General features: G+C 40.3%; 1 protein-coding gene across 1 annotated transcript; it reads right to left on the minus strand.

Annotated features, from left to right (window-relative positions):
- Nucleotides 1-13,618: 13,618 nt before the first annotated feature.
- On the minus strand, nt 13,619-24,524 carry LOC128739303 (uncharacterized). Its single transcript, XM_053834780.1, has 5 exons — nt 24,443-24,524; nt 24,235-24,352; nt 13,994-14,181; nt 13,817-13,871; nt 13,619-13,742 (listed from the first exon to the last, which is right to left on the minus strand). Exons 1-5 carry the CDS (start codon nt 24,522-24,524, stop codon nt 13,619-13,621), a joined length of 567 nt encoding a protein of 188 aa, XP_053690755.1.
- Nucleotides 24,525-25,602: the final 1,078 nt, after the last annotated feature.

The raw sequence follows: 25,602 nt of genomic DNA on the forward strand, positions 1-25,602 counted from the left end.
AATAGCAACAACTGAATGCTGTTGCATCAATTTTTATCTTTCCGCTTTTAGACTCAAATAGTAATGAACGATTGGCTGATAAATGATTGGATAATGCGTGCCGTCGCACAGCTCCGTAGCGTGCAGTTGGCCAGACTAGCCCCCGTCGAGGGCGCTAGGTCTAGGGGGCGCCAAAAACAGCCTGAACGTCAATAAGGCACTGTAGTTGTACGAATCATGTATGTTAGTCTAATTCTAAAAAATTATAAATTTCAAAGGAACACTGATTTAAGAAACGAGGGAGGTCAGGTCTTCGCCAAGGCTGCCATAATTTCACGCTCCGGTTTTGGAACCAGATCCAAAATCTGAGAAGAAATGTTGTCTAAAACATGGTCCACAGTTTAGTCCAAAATTGTTCCAAAATCTGGAACGAAATTTGATAAAATATAGTCCAAATCTAAAATAATGTCTAGGTCCAGAAACTGGTTTAAAATAGGATCTAAAGTCTGGTTTAAAATCTTGATCCAGAATCTGGCCCAAATCTGAAACAAAAGTTGATAGAAAATGACCCACGATGTAGTCCACGTCCAAAATATGGTCCAGGCTAGGAATCTGTTTCAGAACCTGATCCGAAATCTGGTTGGTGGTTTAAAAACTGATCAACAACTGTAGCCGAAAATCTCCTCTAGAACTAAAACCTGGCCCAAAAAATGTGATCCAAAATTTGGTTTATAGCATGATGTAGTATCAGAATCTGGTTCAAATTTGGTTTGAAGTCTGATAAAAAGAATTTGGACCAAAATATGGTCGAAATTTGGTTCAATATTTGGTCCAAAATCTGGCCCGAAATCTGATAAAAAATGTGATCCAAAATCTGCTTCAAAATTTGGAACAAAGTCAGATAAAACTGTGGTCCAGAATTCATTACAGGTTTAGCAGCTGGCTGGTGGTTTAAAATTTTATTAAAAATGTTGTTAAGATCGACTGAGGCATGTTGTATTGTGAATTTTCGGCTTTACAGTCAGTTTAATGCCGAAAACGGCTTTTTTATACTGCCTGACGTTTCGGGCTTTTTCATACGTAACCATAATTCCTTTGAAGGAGGCAAAAACCGAAGGCCGAAACGTCAGGCAGTATAAAAAAGCCATTTTCGATATTAAACTGACTGTATAGCCGAAAATCCACTAGACTTATAAAAAATAATAAACTTGGAAGGAACACTGCTTTAAGAAACACTGCTGTCGCGACGCACGTCGATCAACTTCCTTTAGTGTACAGCATTCATCTTCCTCTAGGGTGGACCAACAGGAAAGCTGTTGTTCTGTTGAGAGCGAATTTTAGCAACTTTACAAGAGGGATGGTTCGATCACTTTGACTCAATTTTGATTCATTTGAGAGTACCGTCTCAGCCGAGTAAAATTTGACAAATTGATTTATGAGACATTTATAGAACAAATTATTATCTACAATTTGCTGATTAAAGTTTTGCTGTATCTTTTGTAGTTCTGGCGCTACAATGCTAGTAGCTCTTTAGTGACTAAATGAACGTTCATTTAGTTAAGAAAGAAGTACTAGCATTGTAGCACCGTAAATACAAAAGATTCAGCAAACTTCATTCAGTCAAATTGTAGATAATAACTAGTTCTTCAAATGACCCATATATCATATTGTCAAATTTTGCTCGGCCGAACCATCCTTCCTATACAATTTACGGGACTTTAGTTGTTTACCTAATCCATAAAAAACTTAATTCACGGCTGCGATTCGTCGCTTTACTTTCTTGTCACATGTCACGAGCGTTCCAAGGTATATGAATTCTTTCACTACTTCATACCGTTTCCCATCCAGTACCAACTCGGCACCAACACCATTTGGACGTCCCCGTGCTCTGTCAGCTGCAATGTACTTCGTTTTGGCAGTGTTGATAATGTGTCCCAATCTTGCTGCTTCCAATTTAAAAAGTCTAAAGGCCTCTTCCTTTGCTCAGCTCAGCGGGTGATTCAGATGATAATGGGTGTTCACGTTAAAATTACTACACACAAAATAATTCGCAAAATTCGAATTTTTATCCGATTGCAATCAAATTTTCAGGGAATCAAATGAAACAATTAAACTTAGTTGTAGCGTTTTAATTTTATTTAATTTCGCATGTTTTCTTCTTTTCTTCAACTGTTTTGACTACTTTGGAAAGTTCTAGAGGATTCTGCTTTATAATTGGCCGCAGCTCCTGTGTATTTGGGGGGTTAAGGTCATTCGACATTATGTGCCTTATAACACTCTGCACGTCCTTTGCGTAATCTGTGGTCACCAAAGGTGTACCTTGCTTTCCACATAAACAAATTGCTTGCCAAATTTAGAATTTCTTGGTAAAGTTCGACTGTTTGCGGAGGTTCTCCAGAGCATCAAACTTATTCTTTGCAGTGAAATACTTCAAGCAACAATTTGAGTTTTATTCTACTCTAATGGCGGTTTTCATGACCAATTTTGGTCTTAAATGCCATCATAAGAGTGTAATAAAACCCAAATTGCTACTTGGGACTGTTTCCCCGGTATCTGGTTGAAGTCCGATTGCACATAGGTCTCGTCGTATATAACGCGGCAGCGTGGTCTGGTCAGCTTTTGATGTATAGCTTCCGGGCACGTCTTTTCGCGACCGTTTTCTGTTGCGGTCGTCTGAATCTTAAACGTTCGCAATCCAGCTCGAATTTTGGCTTTCTGGACGAAATTTTTGCTCATATTCAGTTATTGTTTGCGGAAAAACTTAGCCCTTTTTGAATCCGTTCCACTGTGCGGGCGTCCGAAGCAACCCTCTCCATTGAACGTCATAGTTGAAGGAAGGCCCGTTAGAGTCAATAATATCGTACCACTAACCTCGTATCTGTCCTGTACTCTAACAACTGGCTACGAAATCTGTCTCATAAACACAGAAGGTCAAGTTTCGATAACGGAATGTAGCACCGAGGCTTTGCTTTTCAGCAGCCATGGGGCATCAAGTTGTCCATTGAGTAATTTTGCTACAAACATATTTCGAACGGATTGGTATTTCCAACGAAAGCTTTTTCGAACGAAATTTCCACCCGCAAATTAAAATGGGCAAAACATCTCGTTCGAAATAAGTCGAACGAAATAAAGATTCCTTCGAAATACAGAATAGGGGTGAAAGATTGCTGCTGAATCGTACGTCGTGTTTTGAGCGTTCAATAACCGGCAGCGATCGCAGGTGTCGTTCCATGGTAGGTTTCTGAGGGCGAGACGAATAAATCGTTTTTGTACACGTTGTAGGCGTAGATCTCAAGATAGACGATAAGGTTACCACACCAATCAGCAATTTTCGAGGAGTGATCGAACTAGTGCACAAAACAGTGATTTAGGGCAATATGGATCCGTAAAGTCTTTAAGAAGGTTAGAAATGAATCCTACTTGCCGATTAGCTTTCGCAACTGTCGCAGATCGATGCAGATCGAATGACAATTTTTGAGTCAAAACCACGCTCAAGATCGCTCGCTTGGTCTGCCCTGTGTAGTACAACACCGTCGATTCTATACTCATTATTTTCGAGGAAATGATTGTGCTTCACGTCATGATGACACATTTTGGAATGCTAATCGTAATTTGATTTCTTCTGCACCAGTTACCAAGTTCTTGCAGATGATTGCAATAAGCACAATGTCGTTGATATCGAGAACAAATAGCAGCGAGCCCAAATTGCTACCCTGTACCGGATGCACTACCGAATGCTTCCAATGTGTGTGAATCCAATCGTATACGAAGCGTTCAACTGTCCAGCTAAGATCGCAGCCAAGGGGTCATATTATCAGATACTCCTAGGAGTATTAATTTACACAAAAGGATTATTTACATGATCAATTCGGTCGAAGTGGTAGGAGCTTTAAGATCGCTGTATATGACGTCAACCTGGGCTTTGTTCTCGAGGTGTGTAATGCAAATTAAAAGTTGATGTGGACTCCAGCGAGTTGGTGGTAACTGAGCGACCTGGCATAAATCTATGTTGTTTCGGAGAAATATAGTTTTTAGTAAGGTACCCCGGGGCAAGTGGGAATACGGGGTAAGTGGGAACGGAGCTCATTACTCCCTTCAACCTCATTTTCTCCAACCGAACCTTTCTAGAAATGAAAGATACAACTTAAACGCATGTATTAAAATTATAGATTATTTATAACAGGCATTCCAAACATCAAAATTGGACTTTAAATTTGAGCGTTATTTTCAATTTGCGGTGTAAGTTTGACGCACCTTTCAATAAATGATATTTTGGCCACAGGCTTTACGTAAAAGTACATTTTTTTCTGACAGTAGGTAAACATAATGAGTGAATTAACAAATTACACCCGAAAACTAGTTGTTTAATTTGACAAACGGCATTAAAAAAATGGGTCGAAATAAGGTCGACACTTGAAAGCACCCGGGGCAAGTGGGACCTATTAAAAATAAAGTGTTTCAGCACGAAACTGTCTTAATACATTTTTTAAATGAACTGTCGAACATTTTCAATTCAATTACATAATATTTATACCAGTAAAGCTTTAAAATAAAACCGAGAAGGACTAAACCGAGGAGCCCCAAGAAAGAAGCCGATATGCACAGCTTGTGAGGGATCAAATAGTTTGGTCACATTTTGGTTTCACCTAAACGTTGTTAATTGAATTTGGAAAGTCAAATTTGATATAATTAAGCAAATCTGCAACTGGAATTGAAACAATAAAGTGTTGTGGTTATTATAACGTAACTATCTCTTATGAGTAGCTCTTCCGAATTGGGCATGGTATATCAAACAGATTATAACCGTATTTTCGAGCTATTAAACTATGGTTAATCCTCAATTACGTCTGGAAAGAATTGGATGCATCGACATATTCAACTACATTTCATTACAATAATGCTTTATAGCGTAATTGCTCACGATTTGTGCTTTATATAAATTACTAGCTGACCCGACAAACTTCGTATTGCCACAAATTAACCTGTGTTGTACATAAATCATGAATCTCGGATGATCTTTGTCACAATCTCGAGTTTTGCAAGCCCCCCAGTGGGCGGCGCTTCCGACGGCGGGTCACCGGCAACACTCGCGACCGGCTCGTCCTGAATGATCTAGTGTTACTATAGATAGTTTTTGTGGTCTTGTTATTGATTAATGTTTTATGGAAGAGTCTCGAATTTCTCGAGTTGGATTAGTTTTTGAGTTTCGCAAAAATTTCTGTTTTATTTGTATGAGAGTCCATATCCCCCTACCACAGGGGTGAGAGGTCTCTAACTATCATAAAATAAATTCAAGACTCAAAAATCTCCTACATGCTAAATTTGGTTCCATTTGCTTGATTAGTACTCAAATTATAAGGAAATTTGTATTTCATTTGTATGGGAGCCCACCCTCTTAAAAGGGAAAGGGGTCGTAATACACCACAGAAAAAAAATTCTGCCATCTAAAACACCCACATGCCAAATATGGTTCCATTTGCTTGATTAGTTCTCGAATTATGAGGAAATTTGTATTTCATTTGTGTAGAAGCCCCCCCTCTTGAAGTGTGGAAGGATCCTAATTCACCGTAGAAAATATTTTTGCCTCCAAAAACCTCCACATGCCGAATTTGGTTCTATTTGCTTGATTAGTTCTCGAGTTATGGGGAAATTTGTATTTCATTTGTATTGGAGCCCCCCCTCCTAATGTGGGAAGAGGTCCTAATTCATCACAGAAAAAATTCTTGCCTCCAAAAACACCTACACGCCAAAGTTGGTTCCATTTGCTGGATTAGTTCTCGAGTTATGAGGAAATTTGTATTTCGTTTGTATAGGACCCCCCCCCTCCTAAAGTGGGGAGGGGTCCCAATTCATCATTGAAAAAAAAATTGTCTCCAAAAACACACATATGCCAAATTTGGTTCAATTCGCTTGATTAGTTCTCGAGTTATGAGGAAATTTGTATTTCATTTGTACAGGAGCCCCTCCTCTTAAAGTGGGGAGGGGTCCTAATTCACCATAGAAAATTTTCTTGCTCTCGAAAACCTTCACATGCCAAATTTGGTTGCATTTGCTTGATTAGTTCTCGAGTTATGAGGAAATTTGTATGGAAGCCCCCCCTCTTAAAGGGGAGAGGAGTTATAATTCCTCTTATAAAGAGGGGAGGGGTCTCAATTCACCATAGAATAAATTCTTGTCACCAAAAAAAACACCCACATGCCAAATGTCTTTTATTTGCTTGATTAGTTCTCGAGTTAGGAGGAAATTTGTATTTCATTTGTACAGGAGCCCCCCCTCTTAGAGTGAGGAGGGGTCCTAATTCACCGTAGAAAATTTTCTTGCCCTCGAAAGCCTTCACATGCCAAATTTGGTTCCATTTGCTTGTTTAGTTCTCGAGTTATGAGGAAATTTGTATGGAAGCCCCCCCTCTTAAAGGGGAGAGGAGTTACAATTCCCCTTATAAAGAAGGAGGGGTCTCAATTTACCATAGAATAAATTCTTGTCACCGAAAACACCCACATGCCAAATTTGGTTCTATTTGCTTGATTAGTTCTCGAGTTATGAGGAAATTTGTATTTCATTTGTATAGGAGCCCCCCTCCTAAAGTGGGGAGAGGTTCTTATTCATCATAGAAAAAATTCTTGCCTCCAAAAACACCTACATGCCAAATTTGGTTCCATTTGCTTGATTAGTTCTCGAGTTATGAGGAAATTGGTATTTCATTTGTACAGGAGCCCCCCCTCTTAAAGTGAGGAGGGGTCCTAATTCAACATAGAAAATTTGCTTGCCCTCGAAAACTTTCACATGCCAAATTTGGTTCCATTTGCTTGATTAGTTCTCGAGTTATGAGGAAATTTGTATGGAAACCCCCCCTCTTAAAGGGGAGAGGAGTTATAATTCCCCTTATAAAGAGGGGAGGGGTCTCAAATTACCCTAGAATAAATTCTTGTCACCGAAAACACCCACATGCCAAATTTGGTTCTATTTGCTTGATTAGTTCTCGAGTTATGCAGAAATTTGTGTTTCATTTGTATGGGAGCCCCCCCTCTTAGTGGGGGGAGGGGTCTCTAACCATCACTAAAACCTTTCCTGGCCCCAAAAACCTCTACATGCAAATTTTCACGCCGATTGGTTCAGTAGTTTTTAATTCTATAAGGAACACAGGACAGACAGACAGACAGACAGACAGACAGACAGACAGAAATCCTTCTTTATAGGTATAGATAAAGTCGCCCGTTGTGATCTGATTTTGTTACGCTATTTTTGAATGAACCCTTCGTACAAATATTGTTTTTAATTGCTTCTTGCAATGCTTTAACATTGCTGTATATTAACTTACACAATTTACTATTATTTTATGCTTTTAAATCAAATTTGAATATAGGTCCCACTTGCCCCGGTAAATGGGGCAAGTGGGACCTATCGCCATAATTTTGAAAATTCTCCACCAAATTCATTTTATGTAAATGGATAGGCCTTTTTCGTAATTAATCCTTCGAAGTGATACCACTGAAGAGTTTCTGTGCTGAAAGAATTTTGAAATAATCATAGGTATAGAAAACACAGTGGAATAAACCCAAACTATGCATTGTTTAGGTCCCACTTGCCCCGGTGTACCTTATAACTAAAGTACATTGCTTATAGGCAGCTTTTGTGCTTTTGTGATATAGCGATTAACACTCCATCAAACCGTCGTCTGCTACTGTTGAGTGAGCTGCGATCACATAAAAAAAACATTGTAACTTGTAGGTACCAAAGAGTTGCTGTGACAGGACGCAGTCCTCAAGGCCATTTTCTGTCAAGTGAATTGACTAAAGAAATTTTCGATTTTAATGAAACTACTCCCAATTCTTTTTTTATCGTGCAAAAACCGTGCAAAAATAAACCGTGTTATTTCGAGAAACCGTGTAAAAAATCCGTGTTATTTCGAGAAACCGTGCAAAAAAAGTCGTGCAAAAAAATTCGTGTAAAAAAATCCGTGGAAAAGAGATATTGGATGTACACAGAAATTTGTGACGAAACTGAAGAGATCTAATATTATATGAATTTGACGCTAATCCATTTATTAAGAACATTGTTCAGATAAATTATTGCAATAAATAAAAAAATAAATAAATAAACACGATGCCGTCACAATTACAATCAAGAGTAGCAAGAAAAATGTCGTCGACTTTCGTCCCAAGTCCTCATATGTTCTGGTAATACATCCAGATATGGCTGATATCGTCGCGAGATATCTCGGTTGTAGGTACTGAATCAAGCTGCGTCGGTTGAATATCCTTCAACGGAAGAATCGACGGAGAAATAGGTGTTGGCAGAATCGCATTTGCGTGGTGGGGGATTTTGGAAGTCTCGTACACTACAGCCGCTCGCAAAACCGGGACGCTAGTTGTGCGCTGGCAGAATGGCCTCCTCAACTGCGGCGGGTGGTAAGGGGCTTCCAGGATGCGCCACGGTGACCCGTTATGTGTCGTCAGACTTGGCACAAGTGCTTGTCTACTTTCTTGCAGTGTTTCAAACAGGGAGCAAGCTATCTACTAACGGTGTGTGAGCTGGACTGAAAGCGCGATACGTATCAGCAGAGAATTAAACAGAGCGAAGTCCATACTAGTCCTAAGAAGGGTTACGGAAACCCTGTTCCCCACGTACACAAGCAGGACCGGGACGACGGTTGAACGCTGGCAGCAATGGCTCGACAGCGACCCTATGTAATGCGATCTCAACTTTTTCTCGATTGAAACCTTCTACCAACACACACTACAATGCTGGTATCTCATTAATAGCTAAGTGATCGTAAGCACCGTAACTACAAAGTACAGTAAAACAGCATACAGCAAGATACAGCAAAACTTTATTCAGCAAAATTGTAGATAATAACTAGTTCTACAAATGTCCTATACATAATTTTGTCAAGTTTTGCTCGACTGAGACGGTACTGACAAATGAATCAAAATTGAGTCAAAGTTATCGAACCATCCCTACCTCAAACTAGTTGATATTGGCGAGGAATTTGGCAATGCTTCGGTGATAAGCATTTCGAGCGTTATAGGAAACAGGGGAATGGTTTTTGTACGATTGTTGTGGGCAAGGGCTAGTGGAAGATGATGCCTCACTTGCTTAAGGTGAAGGTCGTCAGAATCCAATTGTTTTTTACTGATTTCAGTACTTGTTGCCACTATCAATTTGTTTATGCTTTGGCACTTTTTCTGTTATGAACAATTATGAAACGTAATAATCTGTTGAACTAGATCCGACAGTAATACTATCGCATAAAATGTTGTTTACGGTGAATTTTATTATCAGTGTATTTTATAAGTATATTATCGACACTCTACGACCTTTAATTTAATAGCGAAAATAATTGGTCAATTTTATGCTCAAATGTTTACGTCCGTTCCCTTGGCAACGTACAGCAACGACGATCGTAGACTCGGAATTGCAATCGAACCAAGTGAAGTTGTTCCTATCAATTCAAGTGTAGAGTTTATAATATAATCATTATAATATCTCACTAAAACACTGACTGTTCGGGTGGTAAATTAAAGTTTTCGGTGCCTCAAGTTAAGTTTCGCAAGAGATGTGACGAATGGAACGGCAAAAAAAAAAATAAAAATCAACGGCGAAAAGGTGAAAATTTAGTGATGAATTTTATTTGGGTAGAAATCTCAGTGTTTAGTGTAATTTATGCCTCAAACAGTAGTAGAACTTATAGAATGCAATGTTTAGTGCTTCGAGTTGCAAGATCTTATTACGGCTATCAGGTTCGTTGAACTAATTTTATTTTTTGGTTTCCCGAGTCTATGGGAGTATATGGGAGCATGTTGGTACACTGAAGAAGGGAAGGGAAGGGTGATATTCGGTGCCATACTAACTGCCATAAATGTACTCTGACGACCTTGTCGTTAACCAGTGGCGATAGGGCGAGCGAAGTTACAGGAGCAACATCTTGTGCTCTGGCGAAACATTGCATTGAACCTTCCAAGGTAATGCTTAATTACTGAGTGTATCCCCTCGTTTCAGTTCGTCCAAGGGCAGGCATGGAAGCGGCTGAGATCTCATGCTCTATTCTGACGTATAATTTTGGCCCATCCAGCGTCGCACGAATCAGTGTTGTAAAAACCATTTTTTAGCATCATTTGTCACAGCTCATTTCGTTTGACTGAATCGTACGTCGCCTTAAAGTCCACTAACAGATGATACACAGATTATAATGCCAAACTTTGATGGACGTCGTATTGGAATCGGCCCTATCGATATTGGTTATCATAACAGTTGTAAATTTTTAATAGTAGGATTCAGTGGGCAAGTAAGTTTCTCCTCCAGCACGTCAGCGTTTCTTGACGCGGGTTGATAGTCTATTAACTAGAAACTTAGACCTTTAAATATTAAATAGATCGGAAATCTTGTATTGATTCAGTATTATTTTCTGTTATAAAATTCTATGAAAGTATTTTAGTAATATTTGAATACCTACCCACAAATCCAAACCGTTGGAAGAATGCTTGAAAGTTCCTCTATCATCCGAACAAGTAGCAAGCAAACTTTTAATTCTCTACAGGGCACCCTCAAGTGTTTTGTTTGTTTGTTCGGACGCCTTTACAGATGAACTTTTCAATTTGCTCTGTGTATCAAATACCTACCCCGCTGTGGAATATTCTGACCTGGAAAACACTTTACAAAGTAACTTTACATGTCAGACATTTTTAGTTTAGCCTAGAATTTAGCTTGGTAGCTCACGCAAGAGTAAAAAACAAAAAGTGTTACCTATTCAACTAAATATTTACTATCAATAATCTGTCAGTTCCATTGGTTTGCTTCCGACCTTAAGTATAAGTAGAAGGAGGCTTAATCAGCTAAATCATTACCCAATTTTACAAGGCAGAACAATTCAAGTTGAAAGCTGAACTGAATTTTAACAGGAACTGATTCCTGTTACTTTAGATAGGTATGATTTTTCCTCTTCAAAATGTGCTCATTTGCAAACAAATTCTATACAAATTGGTTTGGGGACAATCCCCATTTGTATGCTGCCGTACGAGATCGAACCTAAACTGGCGTGTAATCCCAAATTAAATCGGAATCTTTCAACCGCTGCCTCGTCGGCGACGAGCAAAAACCACCATTAAACTCTCCTCGTTGCGTTGTACTTTACTTAGGTAGGCACAGGGCTCGGTGGGAAAACTGCGGGTGGATTCCGGATAAGGTTGTTTATTTGTCGTCGTCGACGACGACGGCGACGGTCTGCGCGAAAGTGAGAGTGGCTAAAGTTCCATTTTCATTAACCCGAATTTTTTTTTCGCTCTTACCCACGTTTTTTTCGCACCTCGAAAACACTGCTCTGACTGGATGGATGGTCATTCCACCGTGCTTTATCACAAAAAAAAACAAAAACAAAAAACGATTCATACTGATTTGGGTTGCGACCGTTCGGCTTCCTCGCTCGTTTCGCCGGGAAAATTGTTTGAAGTCGAGGTGAAAATTTGTTCCTAATCGAATTATGAGCCAAATTTTTTGCGGTTAGGTTCGAACTTTTCCGTAGTTTTATTTATTTACAGCCAAAGTAACAGGCATCAGTGCAGCGGGCCGCACCGCACCGCATCGGTGCGGTGGGCGCCAAACAAATGGACTCGAACATGCAACTTTTGATGGAACTTTTCCTTGCGAGTGCGAGTCCGCCCGCCAGTGCAGTGCAGTGGGAGGAGTTTTTTTTTCTTTCCACGGCGAGCAGGGCCAGGTCATCTCCGGGGGTAATAACGGAACAACCGCGCGTTTGGTCAATTTTTCTACTCTGTTTTTTTTTATTATTCTCAAATGATTCGTTTCATGTTCCACCCAACTTATGTACTATTTAAAAATTTCATCTTTGATCTTATGATTTTTTTTTTCGTTTCACTATTGTGGCCGTCTTGGTTTGTAGCCAGTTTGCAGAGTTTGCTTCTCTCGAGCCGAGGCTGTCTGTGGGGGTACGCAGATATCCTACGCTGCCATTTCTATAATTTAAAAGTTGCCATACTTTTGCCGCTCGCATTTACGGAGCTGCTCTTCGGTTTCACCCGTTCCGTACACTCGTGCCCCGTTCATTCCGTCATGTTTAAGTATACAACCTAGTTTCTGCTACGGCGATTTCTATAGCCTCATCATGTTTCGGTTCAACAACTTTTCGGAGCCGGCCTTCGTCGAAGAGCTCCGTCCTGGGTGCGGTCGGTCGGCCGGTCGGTGTGGCGCCCGGGCGAGCTCGATTAAGGTCGCTTTTCAATGGCTTTTCGAACTGTCCGCCCGCGCTCTCGCACTTGCACACCGCCGCTCGTATTGCGGTGAAATTTTGATTTAATGCAGTTTTCGAAACTGTGGGGGTGAGGGAGGAGCCCTTTTTTGCTTGAGTTCTTCCCCTTTTCACCGTTTTTCGTTTCGTTCGACTTTTGTGTGTTGATCTTTATTAACTATCGCTTAGCGAGTAGGATTTTATTTTAACTTTTTGCTTTGTTGAGAACATTTTTGTCACTCGGTAATAATTTATACTAACACTTCTCGGAAAGCGGGCAGGGGCCTGCCGCCTTCCGATCAGTTTTTTGTTTGTTTGTTTGTAAAACTGTTCCATTTTCTTGTACAGTTGGGTTTGTCGTGGTTTAAAAATAAAAACTTAACATTGATACATTTACAATTCCGTTGTTTCGTCCATCGTGGGCCGAATCGTCTAGTTTTTGCTTTGTTTTCGTTATATTTTATGTATGTACATTCCATTCAACTTTGACCATTATTTACCTCTTATCTAACTTTTAATTTTACTATGTTTTTTTCAGTGGAAGAAACTTATTTTCGGTTAGTGTTATTTACTTTCTGTTCATTTGATTTGCTTTGCGGTTGGTAATTACTTTACGTTCACAAAAGAGCAAAAGAGTGTACTACTGTTCAGATGAGACGCAGTAAAAGGTGATGTTAATTTTAGGAAACAACACAATTCCATTGTTGATTTAGAAACTGCATCCACTTTAGTATCCGTTTCCTAAACCTAATTTGGTATGCTTGGAACAAAGGTACAGCTAGACAATTGATTGCTACGTAATTCATCACGTTGGTTGGTGGTCGGAAGGAGCGACAACATTGCTGCTCGTCAGCAGCTCGTTTACGCCCGGAAAGCTGTCACCTTTCACTACGCTACATCCACGCGGAGCACCACAGAGGGAAAGTTTTGTTTTTCTGGGGAGGTGGGGGGAGGAAAATAGAAAATTGTCTCGGTTCAGTTAACACTACATTTAGTTTTCTGGTGGTGGAAACAGAGAACCGCCGGGTCCGAAGTTTGGCCCTAGGTTATGAGTCACTATTCTGCTAACTTTATTTCTGTACCTACTATTTATTCACAGACACAACAAACGCGCCGCTGCTGTTGCAACATGATGGAAGAAAACGATCATGCTACTGCTGCTGTTGCTGTAGTTGTTTATAATGATGATGATGACTGTAGTAATGGGAATGAGGATGATGATACTGCTGATGAGACAGGTCCTGCATTTCCCACGGATAGTAGCGATAGCGAGGGGATCATCTCTTCTGCTGCAGTGTCGCTTCTCGATTCGGATGCTCCACTCTGGGCTGGCTCTGAATAGAGCTGTGAAGGGAGCTCGGATGACAGGAAGAAACTGATCGGATGTTGTAACTGCTATTACTGCTGTTGCTGCTGCTGCTGGAGGGAGTGACAGGACGACTGCAGATGAACCGGCGACGGATACAAATTAGAAGACTGACTGCCGTTGACACAAGCACGAAGCGGATCGCTTCGTGCATGACTGATATGAAGTAGATTAATTTACTTAAATTACAACTATTTAGTGACGCTAGTATAAAAACGAGCACGTAGCACGAAGCTGGACAGCAGAGTCGTCCGCTGCTGGTTTGCATTGCAGCCGGGTGTTCACCTGCAACGAAAGAACCGAGGACAAAAATCAGAAATCAGACAGACAGTTCGCCTTCCACTGGTTAATTAGGGCAAACGATTGTTGCTTTATTTTAACGAAATGCAAACGCTTGGGTAACTTACCATTTAGAACGTGAACCTGCACGCTGGCAGAGATGGCTGCCGTCGGGACGCACGTGTAGTTGCCCGAGTCCCTCAGGGTGGCTCTCGTGAGCATCAGCCGGCTGCTGGTGCCGCCCTCGGTTTTCTCCGTCTCCAAACTGATGCCCCCTCGGGCCGAGTCAAAGTCAACCACTGATGAGCCGTGGTACCTGGAATGGAAGAATAATGAACAGTTCGTCATGTTAATTGCTTTGCCAGGCAAACTTTATGCAACCGTTGCTGCCAAGCAAAAGCACTAATGAAAATTACACAACGAGCCGAACGTGAATGAAAGTCTTGCTTCGGAGGTGTGCATTTCCTAGCCGCTGCTCTCTTTTGTGCTCGTAATTATTTATTTCATTCTCAGCTGAACCGCTGCTGACCCGCTTTTTTCTGTTCTTCAAATATGGACACGCGTAATTGAAATTTACACAAAGCTTAATCAACTCTGGCCACAGCGGGCCACAGAATGCAAATATTTCAGATCTTAATTACAGTGCACAGAAGGAAAAGGTTTTCCATTCAGAGTATAACGTTATCTATACGTTTCTGTTTTCTATTGAAAAGGAATCAGGAATCGAAAGCAGAATATTTTGACTCGAGAATTACGTAGAACAAAGTTATCTAAAGATTTTACCATTTCTTAAAGTACAATGCGTCTCCATAGCAACTTTATTTCTTTGAAAAATTGTAAATTAAAAATGTGCATTTCTGAATTTGTTATTGTATGCCAGGAGGGCATCGGGTTAAAAAGTCACTGCTACAGTCTTAATGACCGTCTTTTATGACAGACCCCAAAAATGTTTCCATGCACCATTTGTTCGTTGACTTTAAAGCCGCATATGATACTATCGACCGGAAAGCGCTATGGAAAAGCATGGACGAGAACAGCTTCCCCAGGAAGCTCAGCAAATTAATTCAATCTATGATAGATGGCACAGTGCGGTGTTCGGATTTCAGGTGGATTGTCAAGTTCATTTGAATCACACAGAGGTCAAGGTTCGTCTGCTGTTCAACATAGCGCTATAAGGTGTTATGAACCGAGCGGATACCAAAACGCGGGGCACAATATTCAACAAATCTAGTCAATTCGTTTGCTTTCCCGATGACATGGATATTATTGGCAGAACATCTGTGGCGGTGGCTGAACAGTAACATCAGACTAAAGCGCGAAGCAGAAAAGATTGGGTTAAAAGTGAATACGTTTAAAACAAAGTACATGCTGGCCAGCGGAACCGAGGCCGACCGACGCCGCTTGGGCAGTAGAATGATGATCGACTGCGATGTGTTGGAGGTAGTTGACGAATTTGTCTACCTTGGCTCACTGGTAACGGCGCACAATGATACCAGCCGTGAGATTTGGAGGCGTTCTATCAGCGAAAGTCGTGCTTAACAAGTAATTGGGGTCAAGCAGCCCCCGTACAAAGTGTACACTGCGCAAGACGCTTATTAGACCGGTTGTTCTTTACGGGCATGAAACACGGACCATGCTCGTGGAGGCCCTGCTAGTGCTCGGAGTTTTCGAAAGACGAGTACTAAGAACGATCTTCGGCGGCGTACAGGAGAACGGAGTACGGAGGCGGAGGATGAACCATGAACTCGCACAGCTCTATGGCAAACCCAGTGTCAAAATGGTGGCTAGGTCTGGAAGGATACGATGGGCCGGGCATGTTGCTAGAATGCCAGACAACTACCCTGCAAAGATGGTGTTTGCTTCAAATCCGGTAGGAACAAGATGACCAGGTGGAGAGCGCGCTGTGTCCAAGGAATTGGAGAGCGATAGCGCAAAACGCAGAACTGGAGAAACCTTGTTCAATAGGCTTTGTTTACCGTCCTAAGACAAAGCCACTTAAGTAAGTTAGGTAAGTAAGTATAAGTAAAAGAATAAATGTTGTGTTTACTCCTTAAATTATTGAAGCAAATCAAAGCCTTGACTACATTCCGTTTTTGGAACTTGATCTTCTGATTTCATTCGATAGATAGCTTTACTGTCATCAGCTCCAAAGGCTCTGCCAGTTTACTACCGCTGCTTTACTTACTTACTTAATTGGCCTAACGTCTTATGACAAGGCCTGCGCAGTATAATTTCTCCATCTGTTTCGGTCCATGGCAACTGATCTCCAGTTCCGCGGGCACCCAGTGCTCTCCAGATCTCGCTCCACCTGGTCTTGCTACCTCGCTCGCTGTGCCCCTCTTCGTCTTGTTCCTACCGGATTTGATGCGAAAACCATTTTTGCAGGATAGTTGTCCGGCATTCTAGCAACATGTCCTGCCCAGCGTATCCGTCCAGCTTTAACCACTTTCTGAATACTTGGTTCGCCGTAGAGACGCGCGAGCTCGTGGTTCATTCTTCGCCTCCATACACCGTTCTCTTGCACTCCGCCAAAGATGGTTCTTAGCACCCGCCGTTCGAAAACTCCGAGTGCTCGTAGGTCCTCTTCTAGCAATGTCCACGTTTCGTGCCCGTAGAGGACAACCGGTCTAATTAGCGTTTTGTACAATGTGCACTTTGTACGGGGGCTCAGATTGTTCGACCGCAAGTGTTTGTGGAGTCCGCAGTAGGCCCGACTTCCGCTGATAATACGTCTTTTAATCTCACGGCTGGTATTGTTGTCCTCTGTTGCCAGCGAGCCAAGGTATACGAACTCGTCGACTACCTCGAACTCATCCCCGTCGATTACCACGGTGCTGCCCAAGCGAGCCCTGTCGCGCTCGGTCCCGCCCGCCAGCATATACTTCGTTTTAGACGTATTTATCTGCAATCCAATCTTCTCTGCTTCGCGTTTCAGTCTGGTGTACTGATCTTCCACCGCCTCAAATGTTTTGCCGACAGCATCCACGTCGTCAGCAAAGCAGATAAATTGACTGGATTTATTGAAAATCGTGCCCCGCATTTCGATCGCCGCTCGCCTTATAACACCTTCAAGCGCAATGTTGAATAGCAGGCAGGAAAGACCATCTCCTTGTCGAAGTCCCCTGCGAGATTCGAATGGGTCCGACAATCCACCCGAGATTCTCACACAGCACTGGATCCCATCCATCGTAGCCATGATAAGTCTAGTAAGCTTACCCGGAAAGCCGTTTTCGTCCAAAATTTTCCATAGCTCTTGTCGGTTTACGCTATCATATGCGGCTTTGAAATCGATGAACAGGTGGTGCGTGGGGACTCGGAATTCGCGGCACTTCTGGAGGATCTGCCACAGGGTGAAGATTTGGTCTGTTGTAGACCGACCCTCCATGAAGCCGGCCTGGTAACTTCCCACAAATCTATTGACTATTGGCGATAGTCGATGAAGGAGGACTTGGGACAGCACTTTGTAGGCGGCATTCAGGATAGTGATGGCTCGGTAGTTCTCACAATCCAGCTTATCACCTTTCTTGTAGATAGGGCAGATAACCCCGTCTTTCCACTCCTCCGGTAGTCGTTCCGCTGCTACCGCTGCTTTAGAACGGTTATTATTAACATCACTCGATCCAATGTAGCTCTGGTCAGTCGCTTCAGTTTATTTGGAGAACCGTTTTCGTGAATTATCTGCCACAACTGGTCTCGATTTCATGGTTGAACTCATATCTTACAGACCGTACTTTACGTGTCAAATCCCCTCTGCTATATTTCACAGCTCCCATTGCATTATGATTCAAAATAGCTCCCTACAATGTTCAGCAAAGTTGTTCAACTCTAAACGGCAATTAATGTGAAATTAACGACTAAGTTTCAGTTTGGCTTGTAAACACATAACACATAATAACTTTTTATTGAAAAGAGATAGAAGGATAATTCCTTTGACAAAATTATAGCTAAAAAATATATGAGCAACTTTGCCAAAGATATAGTAGGCTATTTTTTAAAGTTTTTATCTCACAAGGTGTTTTATATAAAGACCTCTCAAAAATCACTTATTCGCTAATTACTTCAATTTTAATGGGTTTATTGCATCATAATGTTTTACAAAATTGTTTCTTTTATCAAAGGACATATTTTGTAGAACATTGTATATTGAAAACTCATACGTATAACGAGTTCTAACGTTTTTCTTGTGTTTTTTTAGTCTTTTTCAAAATAGAATATCTCAAAAAGGGGCAAAGAGAAAAAAATGAAACTTGGTCGTTTCTGAAAGCTTGAAATTATATTTCAAACATATGTGAAAATAAAAAACTGGTTTTTTCTCTAATTCGAGTAATTTCAGTATAATTATTCCATGTTTGGCATTTTCTAATATCTTCTTGAAGACGATTAGAGCCAAGTCAATGGTACAAAAGAAATTTGTCTTACAATGACATAATTTCTTTCGATTTTCACGTAAAATGGTCGGTGTTAAATCATACCGGACCAAGTCGTAAAATTAAAAAAAATGAGTTATTAAGCGAATAGGTACAAGAAATGCGAAATAAATGTATGCGTAAATTCAGGGAATCTCACGCCAGGAAATTCAACCGAATTGCCAATTAGAAAGATTGCTAACAACAATAAAATAACTCAAAAACAAAACATTTTACTATTTGTGTTTCCAAATCAACGATATTCTGATATAAGTAGGTTGATGTTTTCAAAAAGGTTCTATGCTTTATTTTCTCTCGCATCTTTCGACATACCTGCTTATGATCAAACAATGACATATACAACTGATATAATAATTTGCGATATTATGTATGGAATAACCAACAAAACCTTGTTTTGTTTTTATTATTGTTTGAAAATTTTCTCAAAAAGACATTATTGATGGTAGCCCGATCAAATAAAAATAAAAAAGTTATAACAGGATGAGTTCTAAATCACAAGTTTTTATAACAAAACCTCCTTCTCGTCTCGTTAGTAGTTAAAATAACCTAAATTGTAATCAAATCTATTCTAGGTATATCACAATTAAAACAAATTATGATATAATTTGATCAACTTTATTTCAAGATGAGTTGCAAAAATTAGCATTCTGTCCTGCTTTATAACCAAAATGTAAAAATCCGTGTTATAAGTAACAGCACGAGATAGATTCTTTGTAAAACATTTCCTAAAATTAAAAAGAAGAAAACTTATCCAATTTAATTCTACTATGTATATTTTATTCATGACAGATATCTATTTCGTCTACGACTTGCAGCCTTCCTTAGTGTCTGTTTCCGAACTAAAATCATCTGATCGGGAGAACATTTGCAAAGTAATGAAAATTGAAAGATAGATATTTATCCAAAATAGCTGGTGCAGATAGAAAATTGATGTTATATCCGAAATGCGAAGACTATTTTACGTGACAATCATTGTACGACAAATTTCTCTTGTTCTATTGACTTGGTTCTAATCGTCTTCAAGAAGATATTAGAAAATGTTACACAGTAGAAAATGGCCAAACATGAAACAATTAAACTGAAATTACTCGAGTTTGAGAAAAAAACCAGTTTTTTATTTTCACTTATGTTCGAAATAAAATTTCAAGTTTTCAGAAACGGTCAAGTTTGATTTTTCCCGTTTGCCCCTTTTTGAGATATTCTATTCTGATAAAGACTAAAAAAACACAGGAAAAACGTTAGAACTCGTTATACGTATGAGTTTTAAATGTTCTACAAAAATATGTCTTTTGATAAGAGAAAAAACTTTGTTAAACATTATGATGCAATAAAACCATTCAATTTGAAGTAATTGTCGAAAAAGTGATTTATGAGAGGTTTTTCTATAAAACACGCTGTGAGATAGAAACTATTGAAATACGCCTACTATGTCTTTCGCAAAGCTACTTATATAATTTTTAGCTACAACTTTGTCAAAGAAATTATCCTTCTATCTCTTTTCAATAAAAAGTTATTATGTGTTATGTGTTTACAAGCCAAACTGAATCTTAGTCGTTGAATTCGCATTAATTGTCTTTTAGAGTTGAAGAAATTTGCTGAACATTGCAGGGAGCTGTTATGAATCGCTTAGCCGCAAAAATAAATTTCCACTTAGTTTTCGTTGCTGGACCACTGTGCATTGTTAAGAGCGTAAATCATTTTTTTTGTTCTTTCTATTCCTTTCGGCACGACCATGAACTGCGTAACTAGTTTAGTTTATGGAGAAATTTAGATTTTGTTGCGTTGTTTATGACTACCAAAAACCTACATGTGAAAATGGCGTCAGGTATATTTTTAATCATTTAGTTCTGCTTTCTCTTTAAGCTGCTTTTACATTCAAGCTCGTACTTAAAGATGCAGGGCTCTGATCCAAAACATAAAGCGCCAGCAGCAGCTTCATTTAACTACAGTCAAATTTCGTTAATTGCACTAAGCTTATCGTCGGTTTTCACAAAAACTTTTATTAATTGGGCTGTGCTGTTATAGGTAACAGCTTTAGTGTTATTCATGTCAGCTATTGGATTAATCAGATCAGCGCGATTACGAAAAGTATTCCACAAAATCAGCGATAACCTTAGCGCAATTAACGAAATTTGATGTATAAAGTAAGAGTGAGTGAGAAATACGAAAATCTTAGGGACATTTATCGATATGCGCACCTATTTACATCGTTTTCACATCGCATCTCTCAATGCATATGTGTCGTGAAATATCTTTTAATGATGCGTGTGTTAACCAGGGATGATTCGATCACTTTGACTCAATTTTGATTCATTTGACAGTACCGTCTCAGCGGATCCAAACATGACAATGTTATGTATGGCACATTTGTAGAACTAGTTCTTATCTAAAATTTTGCTGAACAAAGTTTTGCTGTATCTTTTGTAGTTACGGTGCTACGATGCTAATATCTTATTAGTGACTAAATGAACGTTCATTTAGTCACTGATGAGTTACTAGTATTGTAACACCGTAACTACAAAAGATACAGCAAAACTTTGTTCAGCAAAATTTTAGATAAGAACTAGTTCTACAAATGTCCCATACATAATTTTGTCATATTTTGCTCGGCTGAGACGGTACTGTCAAATGAATAAAAATTGACTCAAAGTGATCGAACCATCCCTGGTGTTAACTATAGAGACAATGGATTAATCTATAGTCTCTGTAGTGTTAACATTTATCCTTGTTCTACCATTTTACCCATTTACATACACATGGGCCTTCCATGGAATAGACTTTGGCTACAGAACATTCTATTTAACATTGCCCGCTTTTTTCCGAGATCCTGCTTTAATGCTGAAGTTTTACGAAGCCAACTTTTAACCACCGTTTTAACAACAGTTAGTAGGTTATCCTGGTGATGTTTTAACATCAATTCTTAACAAATATATATTTGAATATTCGATCTGGTCCTTGCGCCAGGTTTGTAAAACCTATATTAAACATATTTTTAAACTTTGGACAAAATAGCGGCCAGAGAAACTTAGAAATCCTTGAATCGTCAAAACTTCGTAGTGGACCCCTCAACTTAATTATTTTTTCGTTGAGTCCAAACTCAACCACGTTTAGTTTTGGATCAATATTTTTCAAAAAATCATAAGAAGAAGCCCGGGCAAAAAATTGCAGTACTGTAATCATACGCAGTTTTATCACTCTATTTCAGAAGCTAGAAAAAGAGGACCTTTAAAAGACTGCGTGCTGGTGTGAACAACCCTCTGGGTCGTGCATCTGGCGAAAATTGGGAGACAACGGTAAGTCTGCCACGCCGTGAGGATGCAGGACGACATATGCGGCGATATCTGTACTCTTGAACATGGCTTCAAAAGGGATCGCAAGTTGAATGTGACTGCGTGAATGCGTGCGCTTTCTGGTTTTTTGTATTTATATTTGAGTAAAGAATAATTGTCCATAAAATATTTGTGAGAATAACACAGTACTATTTCTATTTAATGTCAGTTAGCCTAGGGAAATTAATTAAGAATATTCAAAAAAACACTTCAAGCACCAGATTGAATAATAGGTAAATATAGGAGCAGAATGCTATAAACAGGCAGAACCCTGCTACAACTTGAAATGCTACCAACGCTACTATTACCGCTGCTACCAGCAATAAAGAGAAACTGAAAAGGGGAAAAAGGCTAAGCTACCGGGGAAAGAAATTGCTAAAGGTCTCTTGAAATCGAACCACAGGCTAGTGAACATCTAAACCAGCCGATGAGCTAAAAGTTTAAAAAGTAAAAGCTTTCAATAGCTGATTGTTTAAAGAAAAGGAAGGCCGTTGAAGTGCTTTAAAAAGACCGAATCAGGTATGCTAACGCTCAGTTAATTTAAATAATTAGCAACCATCTTTCTCAAATCAACCCGGTAGCCAAAAGCTAATATTTCCCTCACTTTTCCCACATGCTCTGTAGGACCCATTAGTTAACCCCAAAAGGTGGGCGATCGATTGTATCGCCGGAAGAATCGCCACGTGGAACGTACGTAGATACAGTGGCCGTAGAAGTCTGATCCTGAGCCACAGAAAGACGCAGGAAGGAAAATCATTCCCCGCAGGCGCGAATGCAGAAGTTGGGGCTTTTTGGAATCACATACTGAACATACTGAAAGCATCACCTCGTGGGTCGGTTTTGTACCATTGAGTCACCGGAAGTTCACCCATTGCTGTGACTGTTGGACAGTCTATACCTGGAAGTACGAACGGGGGCCAATTCCTTCCCCACAAACAACGAAAAACAGCGGAAATCGTCAAGGAGCGACAGAAACAGCGGCTCAGTAGCGTCATTGTCCGTAGCAGCATTACCAGCAGGAGCATCTCGAGTAGCAGCATAACCAGTAGCAGGAAGGCCGGCCGGCACCCGTCAATTATACAACCGAAGCACGTGTGAGTAGGTGAGGCAAATAAAAGTAGATTTAAGGAAGTGAAGATAGTTGTTCATTTAGATAAACTTATTATCCGAAATCTTGATCGGCATTCATATGTGAGAGCCGACCCTGAGAGCAAGAACGCTACTCACGGCCGCGCTAGCCATTACAAAAGAGGCAGGTGAAGCACACCTTCAGGATCGCCGACGGTGTTTGACCAGCGATCGAGGGCTTTGTTCTAGTTGGTCCTCTACCTACTAGTAATAGTGTTGGTAAGTTGGCGATTCCGCACTGCACCGGGATGGGTTTGTCGTTTGTTATGAAACCACCGGTGGTATGTGTGGCGAACTAGGTTTCGGCCACCGATATCGATGATATGGAATTTCTAGCATCAGATAAGAACTCGCATGCAATAGTGTATGATGCTAAAACTTGGCTAGCAAACTCGCTAGTATATGTTTCAGTGGCAGAACGATTGGAAATTTTAAATCTTCAGACACGAGAAAGTTTCTGACTCTCCCACCGACTCGGATGACGCATTTCGTGCTGATCTTCGGTTTCAAAAATTCATTTTATTCGTGTTTTTATGGTGTGAATATCAAAAAGACCCAATTTTTAATATATTTTCTATCAAACTAGATTTTTTTGTTAGATTATAGTCACTTTAGCTTCAGCTTAGGTCATTCGTGACTTCGTGGGGTTGGGATTTGAACTCGGGTCCTCGGCGTGAGAGGCGTGAATGCTAAATACTACACCGGGACTGACCCCTAAACTAGAATTTGTTTACATAACATTATCAAAAATTCAGAAAGGTTTACTTTTTGTTTTTGTGGTACAGTTTTCAAATTAATAATGTTTTGATTGAGACGCATGGTGTATGGCTTTCTACTCCAATGTAACGGATAATTCTGGCAAGGAAACAAGCATTTATAGTTTTTCTGGTAAGAAAATTAAATCTTGAAATTAAAAATGAACACAACAGTACTGGACTTTTTCATTATTAAATTTATTTTGCCGTTAAAAGAAAAAATTAAATGTTTTCGGTGTAACTGATTCGCCCACATTTTAGGTATGTACTTGTGGGTCCGACAATTTTGTAGGGCTAATCGGGTACAAAATGTAAATTAATTTATCGAAATTGAAACTAAAATTGTCGGTGTTTGTCAGAGGAGTACAGGTGTGCATGCAGCTCGAAAGCTGTGTAATTACCGCATGTGGATGCAATTTACCGCTTGTGATCAGCTTCGAATATGCAGCTATGCAGGCCCACAAACGTATTAGTATGTAGGTATATGTCAAAAGCTTCGAAATAGAATATTCGGATTCTCTCGAAACCGCCAAAGTTTACCGAGTGCAAACATTAAATATTCGCTTTTAGTTTCTGGCTAATGGATTTTCGTGTGTGTATGTGTGAAGTACGTTGGTTCAAGCTTTCACCAGAGAGGAAATTGGAATTTTTTTTTCAATCACGTTCAAGGGTTGTGGCTGAAGTTTACCGGAATATCTAAATGAGGAAATGATTTTTCAAAGGTGCTTACCATGAGATAGACGAGGCGTGAACGTTGACCACGCAGGACAGGGAGATGGTGCTGCCTTTCTTCACGTGTACCTCCTGGGAACCGATGATTTTGGCCCGGGCAGCTGTCGAGAGAAAATCTATAAGTGACAAGTGAGTTTGCTGTAATCATTGCCGGCGTTTTGAAATGGTTTAGGTGTTGGACGGAGGATCAGATGTCATGTAGGTACGTGTGCCTGGGCGTATTGGTGTGGGTGTGGGAAGGGGGAAAATTAAGAGAAACCGGCATTTATTCATTTCATCGCCATGCATCATTGGAAAATCCGTTTAAGGGACAGCGGGAATCCGATTTCACATCAATTTGTCGATTTGGTTGGTGTGCGAGCGTGGACCGGTTGCCTGGCGGAAGTCGATAACTTTCCGGTCAAATGAGTTCGAAAATGTGCCCGGTTTGTGTAAAATCAATTTAGAGCTTTGCCGGGCGGAAAATACGAATTTGCGCATAATTGATGGTAGATGGTTGTGCGTCCCCCATCCGAGAAGGGGACTTTTGAAGTATGCACTAATTTGCATTTTCCAATTTACAAGTTCCCCATGCGCGTGTTCAATAAAACTCCCGCCGGTCCCAGTTGCTGGCGACTATTGTACTGTTAAAAGTTAGCCGTCGACAATGACCAGTCAGACAGTCAGTCAGTCAGTCAGTCAGCCAACCAGCCGGCCAGTCGTTTGCTGGCGTCGTCGATGATTTGCAATCAAACGGATGCAATCTACGCCGTCAGTTCCGGTCTGCGCTATTCTATCGCGCGAATCGTTTCGATTCGCTAGTGATGAGAGCGCGATGACAACCGAGGCCAGTGGCAGAGGCAGTGACTGGCGGCTACTGGAGCGACTTTGATTGAAATTGACGACTCTCTGTGTGTTTGAATGTATACACCATACCTAGAGCGAACACATTTTAGCTCACAAAATTTTCCATGTTTGCAAATTTGGGGGAAATTAGGAAGCATGTGATTCGAATTCATCCCCTGCAGCAGCCGTGCGTCCGTGGGAATGATGATGATAGTTTAGTTAGTATGATCGCGTTCGTTCAGGGCACTGAGGGATGAGGTTCGAAATTAAAAATCTTTCCTCCTTTTGGATTAACAAACAACCGGCGAATAGTTTGCTAGTTAGTTTTAACAATCGTTGCAGTTGCACTTTGTTTGGTATCCTTGCGAGCGTGTGTGTTATTTGGCAATTTATACGAGAAGCAGCTGCAGGGCGGTCAGGTGCGTTGGTTGAAATAGTTTAAGAGTAGTTTCAGAGTAGCAGATTTTAAGCAACAAACTTGCAACGTAGCAGATGAAATGAAATAGAATCATTAATTTGTGAGTTAGATCATACGCTTCAT

This window comes from Sabethes cyaneus, chromosome 3 (assembly GCF_943734655.1).
Source record: "Sabethes cyaneus chromosome 3, idSabCyanKW18_F2, whole genome shotgun sequence".
NCBI lineage: Eukaryota > Metazoa > Arthropoda > Insecta > Diptera > Culicidae > Sabethes > Sabethes cyaneus.

Bases quoted from the DNA above. Each gene is read 5' to 3' on its own strand.
- LOC128739303 (XM_053834780.1), bottom strand. From the start codon at position 24,524: ATGCATGGCGATGAAATGAATAAATGCCGGTTTCTCTTAATTTTCCCC. The intron at 24,353-24,442 runs GTACCTACATGA...TGTCACTTATAG, and splicing joins ACCAATACGCCCAGGCACAC to ATTTTCTCTCGACAGCTGCC. The intron at 14,182-24,234 runs GTAAGCACCTTT...CTTCCATTCCAG, and splicing joins CACGCCTCGTCTATCTCATG to GTACCACGGCTCATCAGTGG.